Raw genomic sequence first — 16114 nt, 5'->3', positions numbered from 1 at the left:
CTCCTGCATTGCAGGCTAGTTCTTTACTGTTTGAGCCACCTGGGAAGCCCAGCTAATTCATATGTCATCTATAATAAATGCAAGGTTCTCCTGGAAGCTAAATTTCAAGGAATTTTATATTGACAATTGACTTGTAAGTCTAAAGTATTTTTAACATCATACATAGTTGTTTTCTTTTAAGCCTTCCATATTTGGGTGGGTGATACAGAAATGTACACAGATGTATTAAACAGGATTTTTGTTTTAGGCTGACACTTATTCTAGAGAACAACTTTTAAGTCTTTCACATACTTCACCTTGCCTTAAAATTTTCTAAGTGATGCTTATTTCTCTCAACAAAAACAAGCCATTGTTTTGTTAATTAGCAATTTAAAAAAAATTTAAAAAACATTTAAAAAATCTGCATACTTTGAAATCATATAAATGTGAATTAATATCAATTTACTTTTCCTTCTTCTATCATTTTCCTACTTGACAATTAAAAGTTACAGAAAGTTATTTAAACCAAACAACCTTTAGGATAATTTACTTAGCATCTTCATTGTATAAAGAATACGTCAAAGGTATCCACTAGAGGGAAAACATAAGGATGAAAATAACATATTTAATGCTGTTGTATCTCACAACAATTGCCATAATTAATCATCATTCAGGCTGTCTTATATGATTAATGATTTGTAACTACTCACTAGCAATCTTCATGCTTTCACCATGCCAGCAAACAAATAAGATCTTTTTGTTGCTATTTTAAAACTAAGAAGAGGATAGGAAATTAATTCTTTTCTCATATATATGATAGTATATCATGTTTGATGATAAAGATGAAGAAATTCAATTGAATTACTATATCTGCCCATGAATTTTCTTTCTGTAATAATTCTAGTTATAATATGCATGTTACATGAGTCAATCTTTGGCATAATTCTCTAAATAAAGTGGAAAAGCACTGAGAATGTTTCACAGTATGGTATTGTTGCTTAATTACTGAAACATTTTTCTCATTTCCATATTTAGTGAAAACAGGTCCTTCTGTAGAAAGAATTATACACCAACAAAATGACTTTTTATATTTTTTATTGCCTATCCTTCTAACTTTCTTGAAGCATATTGAGACGATTGACTTGTGGATAAACTAAGCTGTTTCTTCAATTTTACTTTTTGAATCAGCCATGTTCTTTAGTTCATTTTTAATTCATTCTATTTAATCTTTATTATTGTCTATATTTTGAGTTGTAAAGGGGCTTAATTTCATGAACTTTAAACACTAGCTAACCTATAGTGAGTCAAAAGTTTTAGATGCTTGTGTAAACCTTGCTTTTGTGCCTTTCACTCTATTAGAAAGCCAAGCTGAAGGTAACTCCAGAAAATTGAATTATCTTAAAAAAATATTTGAGTGCTAATTGGAATAAATAATATCACTGCACTTGTAAACACACATAAACACAGGATAATCTTTTGACTGAGTTTTACAAAGCAGAAAAATTAGTTGTCATAAAACAACTTGATGTACTTTTTAGTTAGGTGCGTAGTTGTTCAGTCATGTCTGACTTTCTGCAGCCTCATCAACTGTAGCCCACCAGGCTCTTCTGTCCGTGGAATTTTCCAGGCAGGAATACTGGAATGGGTTGTCATTTCTACTCCAGGGGACCTTCTTTCCCCAGGGATCAAACCTGCGTCTCTTGCATTGGCAGGCGGGTTCTTTACCACTGTGCCACCTGGGAAGCCCCCCGTAAATGTTTGAATGACAGGTTTTAACAAGGGAAATATTTTTACTGAAATGGGGTATTTCTATTTCTTCACCTCCAAAATTAATAGAAAAGCCACTGGTGGTATATTTGTTAGTGAAATCATATCCCAGTTGCTTTTGAAAATAATGCAGCACCAAATCACATTATAAAATGTGACTGTCAAAATTCTATTCTTAAAAAATTCTTTGGTCCATCATAAATTTAAAAATGAATGAAGATATAGTTCACATAAATAGGCTCACATACAGCCTCTCCTAGACACATCCTTACTTAAAAACAAGAATTGTTTAAAAATAAAATAATACCTCAGTACTAGCCCAAATGTCATTCAGTTCAGTTCAGTTGCTCAGTAGCGTCCAACTCTTTGTGATCCCATGAATCGCTGTACGCCAGGCCTTCCTGTCCATCACCAACACCCAGAGTTCACCCAAACTCATGTGCATCGAGTCAATGATGCCATCCAGCCATCTCATCCTCTGTTGTCCCCTTCTCCTCCTGCCCCTAATCCCTCCCAGCATCAGGGTCTTTTCCAATGAGTCAACTCTTCGCATGAGGTAGCCTAAGTATTGGAGTTTCAGCCTTAGCATCAGTCCTTCCAGTGAACACCCAGGACTGGTTTCCTATATGATGGACTGGTTGGATCTCCTTGCAGTCTAAGGGACTCTCAAGAGTCTTCTCCAACACCGGAGTTCAAAAGCATCAAATGTCATTACAGAGTATGTTTTTCGTAAACTACCACTTTAAATTTAAATTAGAAAGTGTTAGAGGAATTCAAAAAATGTTACATTACCATGAATTCTAGCTAACTAGGATAGCTGCATTGTGTCTTTTGGGAATTTTTGTTTCTACATATTTAAGCATTATGATCACCTGGAGAATTTGGAAATGCAGATGACAGAGTCCACCTAAATGTTAATGAGTGCAAATCTGTGCACTCCAGATGATTCTGAGACAGCTGTTGCATGGACCTCAGTGTGAGAAGTCTTGTCCTGGCCTGGACTGTCATTATTGCATGCACATAAAATGTGGTCATGTTACAAATTGTGGCCAGCTTTCATGCCAGGCCAATGCTGCATGATGATGTTGAAGTTTCAATTTTTCAAAGGTGTCATTCTCTATTAAAATCAATATCCAAAGTAAAGTAGCTTTGTCAGTGCAGCTCCATAGCTCTGATTACAGGTTTGAGGAGGCATTTGTACTTTCAAGACAGAAATAAGCTTTGATCTCATATGGCATTTGCTCAGCTCTTCAATAGGATAAGAAGCAAGAGAGACAGCAGATGAAGTGTTTTCATCTAAGTGGGAGGCTTTTCAGCTACTCAAGCACATAGGATGTTTAGATCCCTCTTCCACAGAGAGCATGAATGGTTTTCTAGTCTAAATAAATACATATAGTATGATGAGTAGAAATGAGCCATTCAACTGGAAAATACAGTTGTGGACCCAAAACCATGATATCAGGTGATACAAAAGGATAGAAAAGGGAAACCTGTGAGGTGGGACAGAGTTAAGTAATAGCCTTCCTATCCCCCAACCCCTCACTGCCAAACACATACATGTCCACTACCAGAAACCAGAAACCTTTCTAAAGGCGTTTGCTTCTTACTGTCACTGTGTGGTCTGCGTACTCATCCAGTGACCCAACCAGGCAACCTTTCATGTCCTGACCATCCTGTATTTAGTGATAATGGTGTTTCTTTCTTTTTTTTTTTTAGATTTTTATATTTTTGTGGGGGCCATTTTTAAAATCTTTATTGAATTTGTTTCAATATAGCTTCTATTGTTTATGATCTGAGTCTTATCCATTGGACTATCAGGGAAGTCCCTAGTAGTAAGGTTTAAATTTCTGTTTCAACCACTGCTCTGTGAGCTGATGGAATTTGATATACTCTTACTATGTTGTGCTCTTGGGCCATTTTATACACTGATCATTTGTAAATGTGTTCCTTTATCCAAAGAGATTGATTCCAGGGGCCCAGACTGATATGAAAGTACCTGTTTCAAGCCATAAATAGTATTTTCGGCTGTGGCTTTTGTTATAGTGTAAGCAAAGCCAAATATGGACTCTCTGTCTCAAAGTCACTCAGTTGTGTCCAACTCTCTGTGACTCCATGAACTGTAGCCTGTGAGACTCCTCTGTCCATGGAGTTCTTCTGGCAAGAATACTGGAGTGGGTAGCCATTCCCTTCTCCAGGGAATCTTCCCAATCCAGCAATTGAACCCAGATCTCCCACACTGCAGGCAGATTCTTAACTGTCTGAGCCACCAGGGAAGCCCTATTTTTTCTATAGTCAGTTGACTCCTCCAAGAGCCCTGGGCAAACACCCTAGTAGCATTCCATCTGTCAGCTTTGTGTTAGCGCTTGTCCTCGGGAGATTCAACCCAAAAGCAATCCCGAGCAATTTTTTTTTTAATCTTGTTAATATTCTGGACAAGTTCTGACCACATCAATGGCTTCAGAGGGCAACAGAGGGACATGTTATATCCATTGCCTCATGGTTTGGACACCACCATGACTATGTCAAAGGCCAATCTAAGACATTGCCTTGGCACATAGTTCCTTTCTGAGCCAGCAACTAGATGGGGACTCTATCACCTAATTAATTCTACACTGGAATTCCTATAATGAAACTCCTAAACAGTTTTTGCCATGTCCATCCTGGTAGAGGCTGTTGGGGGAATTTCTTTAGTGAACTCAAGTGTTCAGCCATCAAAGAGCTGGATATGACTGCACACAGCAGGCACAAGGAACAATAGCCCAAGATTAGGCTCAAGACAGAAAATAGCCAGGTCCTTCATCCGTGGTCACATCCTTTCCAATTATATTAATACATTTAGTCTTTGGCTGATGCGACCTACTGGACCTATCTTGAAAGGAAAAGTGAAAGTTGCTCAGTCATGTCCGACTATTTGCAACCCCATGGACTATACAGGCCTTGGAATTCTCCAGGCCAGAGTACTGGAGTGGATAGCCTTTCCCTTTCTCCAGAGGAACTTCCCAACCCAGGAATCAAACCAGGGTCTCCTGCTTTGCAGATGGATTCTTTACCAACTGAGCTATCAGGGATATGTCTAGGTGGTGGTTTAGTCGCTAAGTCGTGTCTGGCTCCTGCGACCCCATCAACTATAGGCTGCCAGGCTCCTCTGTCCATGAGCTACAAGGGAAGCCCAGTGGACATATCTTATTTCCTTATTTTCCTATCTGTGTGTCATCATGGTCATTCTGCTATGACCATGATGCCTACAAACCCAGCATCACTGTGCCCCACCAGCTTATCAATATTATTCTTAATATCATCTTCTCATTTTTCAACAGTCTGACTGCACATGGTATACCAGCTTCCACAGTTCCAAAGAGCTGTGTTTACCACCCACGGCTATTCTGTGTTAACAATGGCACAGCCTGGGACCCCACTCAGAACTGGGCAAGGAGAACTTGGCCTTCGGACTTCTTTCTGTCTGCAGATGGAGTCAATTCAGCCACCCTGTCAGCCCCTTTTGTTTGCATTCCCATTGGCATCGCTGGATTAACTTCTGAGATGAAAATAGCAGATTGAATGGGGTTCCTTAAGGGAAGCAGCTGCAGGAACTTGAAACCATTTCCTTCCTCCCGACTGGTGACAACCTGCCAGGAAACCTTTCATAGGAATCCTGTCAATTTTCGTTCTTTTCAGTCTGAGTTTTAAAAGTCACCTCATGAGAGCTGATAGATAGATTCTCCTCTGGCCAAGCTCTTTCTTCTGAATGGCCCAGATTTTTTTTTTTTCCCATCAGTGGAACCCAGCATGTCAACTGCTAGGGTAAACCTCTCCACAAATCATACATACCCTCCTTCTTTGCCCAAAGGAGAACCACCTGGGAACCCAGGCCTAGGGGAGTCCCTGAATTACCATGTCTACCAGAGTGTAGGTCAGAGGATAAGGCTTGAAGAATCTAATTTATTTTCCTTCTATTATTATTATTAATTTTTGTTTAGTCACTAAGTCATGTCTGACTTTTTTTTTTCTTTTTTTAAAATTTATTTTAATTGGAGGTTAATTACTGTACAATATTGTATCGGTTTTGCCATACATCAACATGAATCCACCACAGGTATACACATGTTCCCCATCCTGAACCCCCTCCCTCCTCCCTCCCCATACCATCCCTATGGGTCGTCCCAGTGCACCAGCCCCAAGCATCCAATATCATGCATCGAACCTGGACTGGTGATTCGTTTCATATATGATATTATACATGTTTTAATGCCATTCTCCCAAATCATCCCACCCTCCCCCTCTCCCTCTCCCACAGAGTCCACAAGTCTGTTCTATACATCTGTGTCTCTTTTGCTGTCTCGCATACAGGATTATCATTACCATCTTTCTAAATTCCATATATATGTGTTAGTATACTGTATTGGTGTTTTTCATTCTGGCTTACTTCACTCTGTATAATAGGCTCCAGTTTCATCCATCTCATTAGAACTGATTCAAATGTATTCTTTTTAATGGCTGAGTAATATTCCATTGTGTATATGTACCACAGCTTTCTTATCCATTCATCTGCTGATGGACATCTAGGTTGCTTCCATGTCCTGGCTATTATAAACAGTGCTGCAATGAACTTTGAGACTCCCGTGGACTGTAGCCTGCCAGGCTTCTCTATCCATGGGATTTCCCAGGCAAGAATACTAGAGTGGATTGCCATACCTTCCTCCAGGGAATCTTCCTGATCCAGGGATGGAACCCGCATCTCTTATGTCTCCCGCACTGCAGTCAGGTTATTTACCACTAGAGCCACCTGGGAAGCCAAGTTGCACAGAGATTATCAGTTATCAGTTGTATCTTGAGCCACTTTCCCCTGTTTTATAACTTAGTTTCCCATTGGTTTTCTCTCAATGATCACCCTCCTGCCAATTCTACGGGGCATACAGCTGTGTCATCCGTCTCCCAACAGTACAATTTATCCCCAGGATTTTCCCTGCAGGGTTTGCTATCTCAAACTCAGGGAGGACAGGGTCAAGTTCTCATCAGAACTCCCTCCCAGAAACTTGGGCCACATTGAGGCTGAAAGGATCTGAAAGCCAAGTCACCTTCTGTCATCACCGCTGAGGTTTTGCGTTCAAACTGTCAGTCAGACCCTCCAGACACAATAGACTTTAACCTGATATTGTGTTTACTCAGTCCTCTAGGAGCAGACAAGGCAGGCAACACACCAGACACAGCATCTCCATCTCGGGAGTGGGGGTGGGGGCAGCCACTCAAGAGCGTTTTTGGCCCCACACTCTGGGCCACCACACAGCTCCCCCAGGGCAGGAGCCACAGCACAGGGCACACACTCCTCATTCCTGTTACCTTAAGGCCATTGTTATTTCCAAGGAAATGATGCTGGAAGAACTAGTGTTTCTCTGCAGTCCTCAACAGCCAGGCCTGGCATTAACCCCTTACTCACAGTTCACTGGAAAGACACGATGAGAAACATATAGTTGTTCATGACATATGTTAAATCTGAAGAGGATTTTCTCTGTTTTGAGGTAAGAGTCTATGTGGGGCGCTCTCTGAAGGTTTGAAAATACTCAGTTCTCTAGAACAGATGGTCAGTGGAGGAAGAGGGTTAGAAGGTACAGACTTCCAGTTTTAAATATGTAAGCCCTAGGGACATGATGTACAACACAACTGTAGTTAACACTGCTGTAAGATATAGCACATATGACATATAGGAAAGTTTTTAACAGAATAGACCCTGAGAGTTCTCACCACAAAGATAATTTTTTTCTCTCTTTTAGTCTATATGAGATGATAGATGTTCACTAAACCTACTGTGGTAATCATTTCACAATATATGTAAGTCAAGCCATCACACAGTACACCTTACATTTATACAGTTCTGTGTCAATTATTTCTCCATAAAGAAAAAGGAAAATCAAAGAAAACAGTTATTTACCCTAAACAATCCCACATAAGTGAAAACTATTGGCAGTATAAATGAACATCCTTTATAAAGACTACTAGAAAATCAGTTTCCAGTTTTTTTGTAAGATTACAACAGTTACGTGTACATAGGGTCATCAGCGTTCATTTCAGACTTATTTACTCAAAAGTCAATTACTTATACATCTTTTGTTCAGGTCAGTGGCTCAGTCATGTCGGACTCTTTGTGATCCCATGGACTGCAGCACGCCAGGCTTCTCTGTCCATCAACAATTCCTGGAGCATACTCAAATTCATGTTCATTGAATTGGTGATGCCATCCAACCATCACATCCTCTGACGTCCCCTTCTCCCGCCTTCAGTCTTTCCCAGCATCAGGGTCTTTTCAAATGAGTCCATTCTTCGCATTAGGTGGCCAAAGTATTGGAGTTTCGGCTTCAGCATCAGTCCTTCCAATGAATATTCAGGACTGATTTCCTTTAGGATGGACAGCTTGGATCTCCTTGCAGTCCAAGGGACTCTCAAGAGTCTTCTGCAACACCGCGGTTCAAAAACATCAATTCTTTGGTGCTCAGCTTTCTTTAGAGTCCAACTCTCACATTCATCCATGACTACTAGAAAAGTCATAGCTTTGACTAGACGGACCTTTGATGGCAAAGTAATGTCTCTGCTTTTTAATATGCTGTCTAGTTTGGTCATAACTTTTCTTCTAAGGAGCAAGCGTCTTTTAATTTCTTGGCTGCAGTCACCATCCGCAGTGATTTTGGAGCACTCAGTGTCAGAGTCTGACACTGTTTCCATTGTTTCCCCATCTATTTGCCATGAAGTGATGGGATTGTATGCCATGATATTAGTTTTCTGAATGTTGAGTATTAAGCCAGCTTTTTAAAAAAATTTATTTATTTTAACTGGAGGCTAATTACTTTACAATATTGTATTAGTTTTGCCATACATTGACATGAATCCACCATGGGTATACATGTGTTCCCCTTCCTGAACCCCCCTCCCACCTCCCTCCCCATACCATCCCTCTGGGTCATCCCAGTGCGCCAGCCAAAGCACCCTGTCTCATGCATCGAAACTGGACTGGCAATTCGTTTCACATATGATAATATACATGTTTCAATGCCATTCTCCCAAACCATCCCACCCTTGCCCTCTCCCACAGAGTCCAAATGACTGTTTACATCTGTGTCTCTTTTGTTGTCTTGCATACAGGGTTATCGTTACCATCTTTCTAAATTCCATATATATGCGTTAGTATACTGTACTGGTGTTTTTCTTTCTGGCTTACTTCACTTGTATAATAGACTCCAGTTTCATCCACCTCATTAGAACTGATTCAGATGTATTCTTTTTAATGGCTGAGTAATATTCCATTGTGTATATGTACCACAGCTTTCTTATCCATTTTTCTGCTGATGGACATCTAGGTTGCTTCCATGTCCTGGCTATTATAAACAGTGCTGCAATGAACATTGGGGTACACGTGTCTCCTTCAATTCTGGTTTCCTTGGTGTGTATGCACAGCAGTGGGATTCCTGGGTCATATGGCAGTTCTGTTTCCAGTTTTTTTTTAAGGAATCTCCACCCTGTTCTCCATAGTGGCTGTACTAGTTTGCATTCCCATCAACAGTGTAAGAGGGTTCCTTTTTCTCCACACCCTCTCCAGCATTTATTGCTTGTAGACTTTTGGATAGCAGCCATTTTGACTGGCATGAAATGGTACCTCACTGTGGTTTTGATTTGCATTTCTCTAATAATGAGTGATGTTGAGCATCTTTTCATGTGTTTGTTAGCCATCTGTATGTCTTCTTTGGGGAAATGCCTGTATAGTTCTTTGGCCCACTTTTTGATTGGGTAGTTTATTTTCCTGAAATTGAGCTGCAGGAGTTGCTTGTATGTTTTTTAGATTAGTTGTTTGTCAGTTGCTTCATTTGCTATTATTTTCTCCCATTCTGAAGGCTGTGTTTTTACCTTGCTTATAGTTTCTTTTGTTGTGCAGAAGCTTTTAATTTTAATTAGGTCCCATTTGTTTAGTTTTACTTTCATTTCCAATATTCTGGGAAGTGGGTCATAGAGGATCCTGCTGTGATTTATGTCGGAGAGTGTTTTGCCTATGTTTTTCTCTAGGAGTTTTATAGTTTCTGGCCTTACTTTTTGATCTTTAATCCATTTTAGGTTTATTTTTGTGTATGGTGTTAGAGAGTGTTCTAGTTTCTTTCTTTTTTTTTTTTAACAAGTGGTGACCAGTTTTCCCAGCACCACTTGTTAAAGAGATTGTCTTTTCTCCATTGTATATTTTTACCTCCTTTGTCAAAGATAAGGTGTCCATAGGTGCATGGATTTATCTCTGGGCTTTCTGTTTTGTTCCCTTGATCTATATTTCTGTCTTTGTGCCAGTACCATACTGTCTTGATGACTGTGGCTTTGTAGTAGAGCCTGAAGTCGGGCAGTTGATTCTTCCAGTTCCATTCTTCTTTCTCAAGATTGCTTTGGCTATTCGAGGTTTTTTGTATTTCCATACAAATTGTGAAATTATTTGTTCTAGTTCTCTGAAAATAGTGTTGGTAGCTTGATAGGGATTGAATTGAATCTATAGATTGCTTTGGGTAGTATACTCATTTTCACTATATTGATTCTTCTGATCCATGAACACAGTATATTTCTCCATCTATTTGTGTCCTCTTTGATTTATTTCACCAATGTTTTATAGTTTTCTATATATAGGTCTTGTTTCTTTAGGTAGATATATTCCTAAATAGTTTATTCTTTTCGTTGCAATGGTGAATGGATTTTTTTCCTTAATTTCTCTTTCTGTTTTCTCATTTTTAGTGTATAGGAATGCAAGGGATTTCTGTGTGTTGATTTTATATCCTGCAATTTTACTATATTCATTGAGTAGCTTTAGTAATTTTCTGGTGAAGTCTTTAGGGTTTTAGAGGATCATGTTGTCTGCAAACAGAGAGAGTTTTACTTTTTCTTTTCCAATTTGGATTCCTTTTTATTTCTTTTTCTGCTATGACTGCTGTGGCCAAAACTTCCAAAACTATGTTGAATAGTAGTGATGAGAGTGGGCACCTTTGTCTTGTTCCTGACTTTAGGGGAAATGCTTTCAATTTTTGACCATTGAGGATAATGTTTGCTGTGGGTTTGTCATATATAACTTTTATTATGTTGAGGTATGTTCTTTCTATTCCTGCTTTATGGAGGGTTTTTATCATAAATGGATGTTGAGTTTTGTCAAATACTTTCTCTGCATCTATTGAGATAATCATATGGTTTTTATTCTTCAATTTGTTAATGTGGTGTATTACATTGATTGATTTGTGGATATTGAAGAATTCTTGCATCCCTGGGATAAAGCCCACTTGGTCATGATGTATGATCTTTTTAATATGTTGTTGGATTCTGTTTGCTAGAATTTTGTTAAGGATTTTTGCATCTATGTTCATCAGTGATATTGGCCTGTAGTTTTCTTTTTTTGTGTGTGGCATCTTTGTCAGGTTTTGGTATTAGGGTGATACAATAGACCAGTTAAATCTAATTGATAGCTATAGGACATTTCACCCCAAAACAATGAATTTCACCTTTTTCTCAAGCACACACAGAACCTTCTCCAGGATAGATGACATCCTGGGCCATAAATCTAGCCTTGGTAAATTGAAAAAAATTGAAATCATTCCAAGCATCTTTTCTGACCACAATGCATTAAGATTAGATGTCAATTACAGGAGAAAAACTATTAAAAATTCCAACAGATGGAGGCTGAACAACACACTGCTGAACAACCAACAAATCACAGAAGAAATCAAAAAAGAAATCAAAATATGCATAGAAATGAATGAAAATGAAAACACAACAACCCAAAACCTATGGGACACTGTAAAAGCAGTGCTAAGGGGAAGATTCATAGCAATACGGGCTTACCTCAAGAAACAAGAAAAAAGTCAAATAAATAACCTAATGGCAACCCACTCCAGTACTCTCACCTGGAAAATCCCATGGATGGAGGAGCCTGGTAGGCTGCAGTCCATGGGGTCGCTAAGAGTCCGACATGACTGAGCAACTTCACTTTCACTTTTCACTTTCATGCATTGGAGAAGGAAATGGCAACCCACTCCGTTGTTCTTGCCTGGAGAATCCCAGGGACGGGGGAGCCTGGTGGGCTGCCATCTCTGGGGTCACACAGAGTCGGACATGACTGGAGCAACTTAGGAGCAGCAGCAGCAGCAGCAGCAGCAGCAGCTACACCTAAAGCAGCTAGAAAAGGGAGAAATGAAGAACCCCAGGGTTAGTAGAAGGAAAGAAATCTTAAAAATTAGGGCAGAAATCAATGCAAAAGAAACAAAAGAGACCATAGCAAAAATCAACAAAGCCAAAAGCTGGTTCTTTGAGAAGATAAATAAAATTGACAAACCATTAGCCAGACTCATCAAGAAACAAAGGGAGAACAATCAAATCAACAAAATTAGAAGTGAAAATGGAGAGATCACAAAAGACAACACAGAAATACAAAGGATCATAAGGGACTATTATCAGTAACTATTTGCCAATAAAATGGACAAGTTGGAAGAAATGAATAAATTCTTAGAAAAGTACAAATTTCCAAAACTGAACCAGGAAGAAATAGAAAATCTTAACAGACCCCATCAAAAGCATGGAAATTGAAACTGTAATCAGAAATCTTCCAGCAAGCAAAAGCCCAGGACCAGCTTCATAGCTGAATTCTACCAAAAATTTAGAGAAGAGCTAACACCTATCCTACTCAGACTGTTCCAGAAAATCACAGAGGAAGGTAAACTTCAAAACTCATTCTATGAGGCCACCATCACCCTATGACAGCTTTTTCACTCTCCTCTTCCACTTTCATCAAGAGGCTCTTTAGTTCTTCACTTTCTGCCAAAAGGGTGTTGTTATTTGCATATCTGAGGTTATTGTTATTTCTCCCAGTAATCTTGATTCCAGCTTTCCAGCTTCATCCAGTCCAGCTTTTCTCATGATGTACTCTGCATATAAGTTAAATAAGCAGGGTGACACTATGCAGCTTGACGTACTCCTTTCCCGATATGGAACCAGTCTGTTGTTCCATTTCCAATTCTAACTGTTGCTTCTTGACCTGCATACAGATTTCTTAGGAGGCAGGCCAGGTGGTCTGGTATTCCCATCTCTTTCAGAATTTTCCAGTTTGTTGTGATCCACACAAGTCAAAGACTTTGGCATAGTCAATAAAGCAGAAGTAGATGTTTTTCTGGAACTCTCTTGCTTTTTCAGTGACCTAACAGATGTTGGATAACTTATTAGCCACATAGAATTTTTTCTTGTCCAATTTATTTAGGTGGTCTGGCAATATGTAGAGAATACCAAAATATTTAGTTTTTCCATTAAAACATAACACTTGAGAGTTTTATTGAATAGACTCATCTATGTGATACAGCAGGATAAATCATTAAAACTTGAATAGGAACAAAAGTCAACTCACCTTGATATGCTTTATCTTTTCATTATAAAAATGTTACCATTTATCATTATAAAGCCTCAGTAATGATTCTGAAGCACTTGTTATACATGCCTTGCCTGATTCTATGACTTCAGTGCTTCTATTTTTCTTATGACAGGATGATGAGATAAGGGAAAGCCGGTTCAGCTTCACAGCTTATGGAATGGGGCCGTGTCTGCAAACCAAAGAAGGTGTGACTCCAAAGGGCCCCAGCCATCCTGTCCAAGCAATGCCGAAGAGCCCAGATGAGATGAGGAAGGTCTTTATCGACCGGGCCAAGAAGATTGACACCATCTCACGAGCCTGCTTCCCATTAGCCTTTTTGATTTTTAATATTTTCTACTGGGTTATCTATAAAATCCTTAGGCATGAGGATATTCATCAGCAGCAAGATTAAGTCTCGGGGAGTGTGCAAGTGTACAAACTCAGTGTGTCAACTCAGAGGGAAGGTTTTTGCCATAAGGGTGTGTGTGTGTGTATGTGTGTGTGTGTGTGTGTGGTATACAAATGATGACCATTGTGCTCAAGTGACATATAGAAAGGTGTTATTATGACTTGCTATGCAAAGTCATGAGGCAGTTATGATTCCTTTAATGAATACAAAATATATGTATTATTGGGATTCTAGTTCATTAAGATTATCTGTTCTGTCACAGTAAATTTTACAAGTGGACATATTATTGTCAATGTGTTTGTATGTAATATGATGTCACATAATAGTACACGTGAAAACTGCTTTGAAATTCTTTGATTTTTCAATTCAGTATTAAATAACACAAAAGTAAAATTTGCACAGAAAACTTTTAAATAGAAAAAACAGGAAATGTTGAAGATTTTTAAAATGTAGCTTCAGGCTTTAAAATATTTTCTTATACTTGTAGTTACAAAATAGAAAAATAGATAGTTAAGTGACAAATTCACTCAATTATAATAGGAAATTGTACATACAAATGCTATAGAACCAACTTAAGTAATAGAAAATTAAAATCAGAAGATTAAAGTAAGAAACTTTTATTGTTTATGTACTAAATTTAATTCTTTAAAATATCAAATTTCCCTCTTTGGAAATGTTTTTAATGGCCAAAGCAATCATATTATACATAAACTCTACTTTTCTTAACTTTATATATCTGTGAATGAATGTAGATATACTAAAAACATAATTGTTTTAAAAAAGTGTTATAGCTATGTATTTTTCTTTGTTGCCAAACACTGAAAAAGTTCAAGCCAGCATCTTTGTTTTATTAGACTTTTAATAGTTGCTTAATCATCTATAAGTAATTATGTTTATTGTTTTGATATAGTTGAACAAAGTTCAGTAAGACTTTTATATTTTAGTTTAGAATGAGACTTGAAAATTCAATGGGATTATAGTATTTACATTTTGGTAAAAATGAATTTAATAAAAATCAAAATAGATTTAGGCAGATATTTTTAAAGTAAGAACAGACTTCCCATCAAAGTTATATGCGTTCCAAATCCTAGCCCTAAATATAAGGAAGATTTTAATTCTAAATTATATAAATAAATCACTTCTATAAATAAGAACTGATTGTTTTGTATTTCTGAATTAATAGTTTCAATCTATAAGAGATCCACTAGTTGGTGAATAATTCTAAATAAAAATTTTACTTAAAACTTATCAGCAACCCCATGGAATTATTTCAACTACAATGGGGCATTAACTCATTTCGTGCAGTGTAATTAAGTGAAAATATATGACAGAGTTTTGGGGTTAAATTAAACTAGGCTCTGATTCTTTTCCAGTTTTGCTATTTTTTGCATTATTTTTATCATAAATATTGTATTTTTTAAAAGCTCTATAATCCTTTTTAAAAATGTTTAATTACTGGTCAGATTCTCTAGATGGAAACTCAAGCCAAATTACTGATGGAGAAGGGTTTAATCATGAAAAAAACAACTAACTCAGATTTAAGAGGGATAAATAACAGACTTTTGAACAAGACACTACTATTTTCTGATCTTTAACTATTATTAAACTAAAAGCAAGAGCTGCCATTTAAAGCTAAAATGTTTCAATATTATTGAACTTTGGTCTACCTAATTGTACTTTTAAAAAAGTAAATTTAAAAATAATGCATATTTGGCATTTTTTGCTACTAAAACACCAAATTTTCTGACTTTGTAGGTACTTTAAAGTACAATTAGGGGGAAAAAAGGGTTGCCATTAAATGAAAATGCCACAGCAGAAGATACTACTATGTACTTTATTTTGAGGACTCTGCATCTCGAGGTTAAACATGTCCTTCTTCACTGAGTGTTTATGAACCAAAATCATGGAAATATATTCTTGTACTAAAGGTAGATTAAAGGTAGATATGTTGTTTGTGTTCTCTGAGGATAAGCTAGTGGGTTTGAATCGATGATAAACTATGTGTTGTCTCAACATATCTCTGAAATACTTGAACACATTTTTCTATACTTAATACATCTTATTTTTAAAGTTCTTCATTATTGCTTAAATTAAATGAATTCTGCCAGAAGCAAATGTACAGTGTTTGCTTAGACATACATAGACATAGGCAATGAACCTATGCCCCTAAAGAAATTTATGAACATCACTTGTTTTTACATTTGAGAATATTAAAAGTATCTTTTTTTTTTAAAGCTTGAAACTTGGAATATAAAAATACTAGCCACAAGGGTGTTGATATGGTGGAAATCTCTCTTTCTCAAAAGAATTAAATTTTACTTAGGTATATATACTTAACATTGTCTCCCTATGCAAAGAAAATACTCTGAAAAAAATTTGTTTTAATTTAAAATGGAGTTCCCTGGCAGTCCAGTGATTAAGACTCTCTGATAGGGTAACTAAGATCCCATATGCCACATGGTACAGCCAAGAAATAAATAAATAAAATACTCTGATGTTTCACTCATATGGTAACAGTGACATCGCAAATATATCTGAATGCAAAAGGTTTAAAGGAACCT

At 37.6% G+C, this 16114-nt stretch overlaps 1 protein-coding gene across 2 annotated transcripts in view; it reads left to right on the top strand.

The window, feature by feature from the left end:
• GLRA3 (glycine receptor alpha 3) overlaps window positions 1–13733 on the top strand; it is a 175883-nt gene extending 162150 nt beyond the window's left edge. For both annotated transcript variants that reach the window (XM_018052791.1, XM_018052792.1), the window contains one exon: window positions 13278–13733. In XM_018052791.1, the coding sequence (XP_017908280.1) occupies window positions 13278–13556 (279 nt within the window). In that variant the 3' untranslated portion in view covers window positions 13557–13733. The remainder of the gene's footprint in view (window positions 1–13277) is intronic.

This window comes from Capra hircus, chromosome 8 (genome assembly GCF_001704415.2).
Source record: "Capra hircus breed San Clemente chromosome 8, ASM170441v1, whole genome shotgun sequence".
Lineage (NCBI taxonomy): Eukaryota > Metazoa > Chordata > Mammalia > Artiodactyla > Bovidae > Capra > Capra hircus.
The sequence above is the reverse complement of the archived record's forward strand: the minus strand, read 5'-3'. Positions and strand labels throughout refer to the sequence as shown.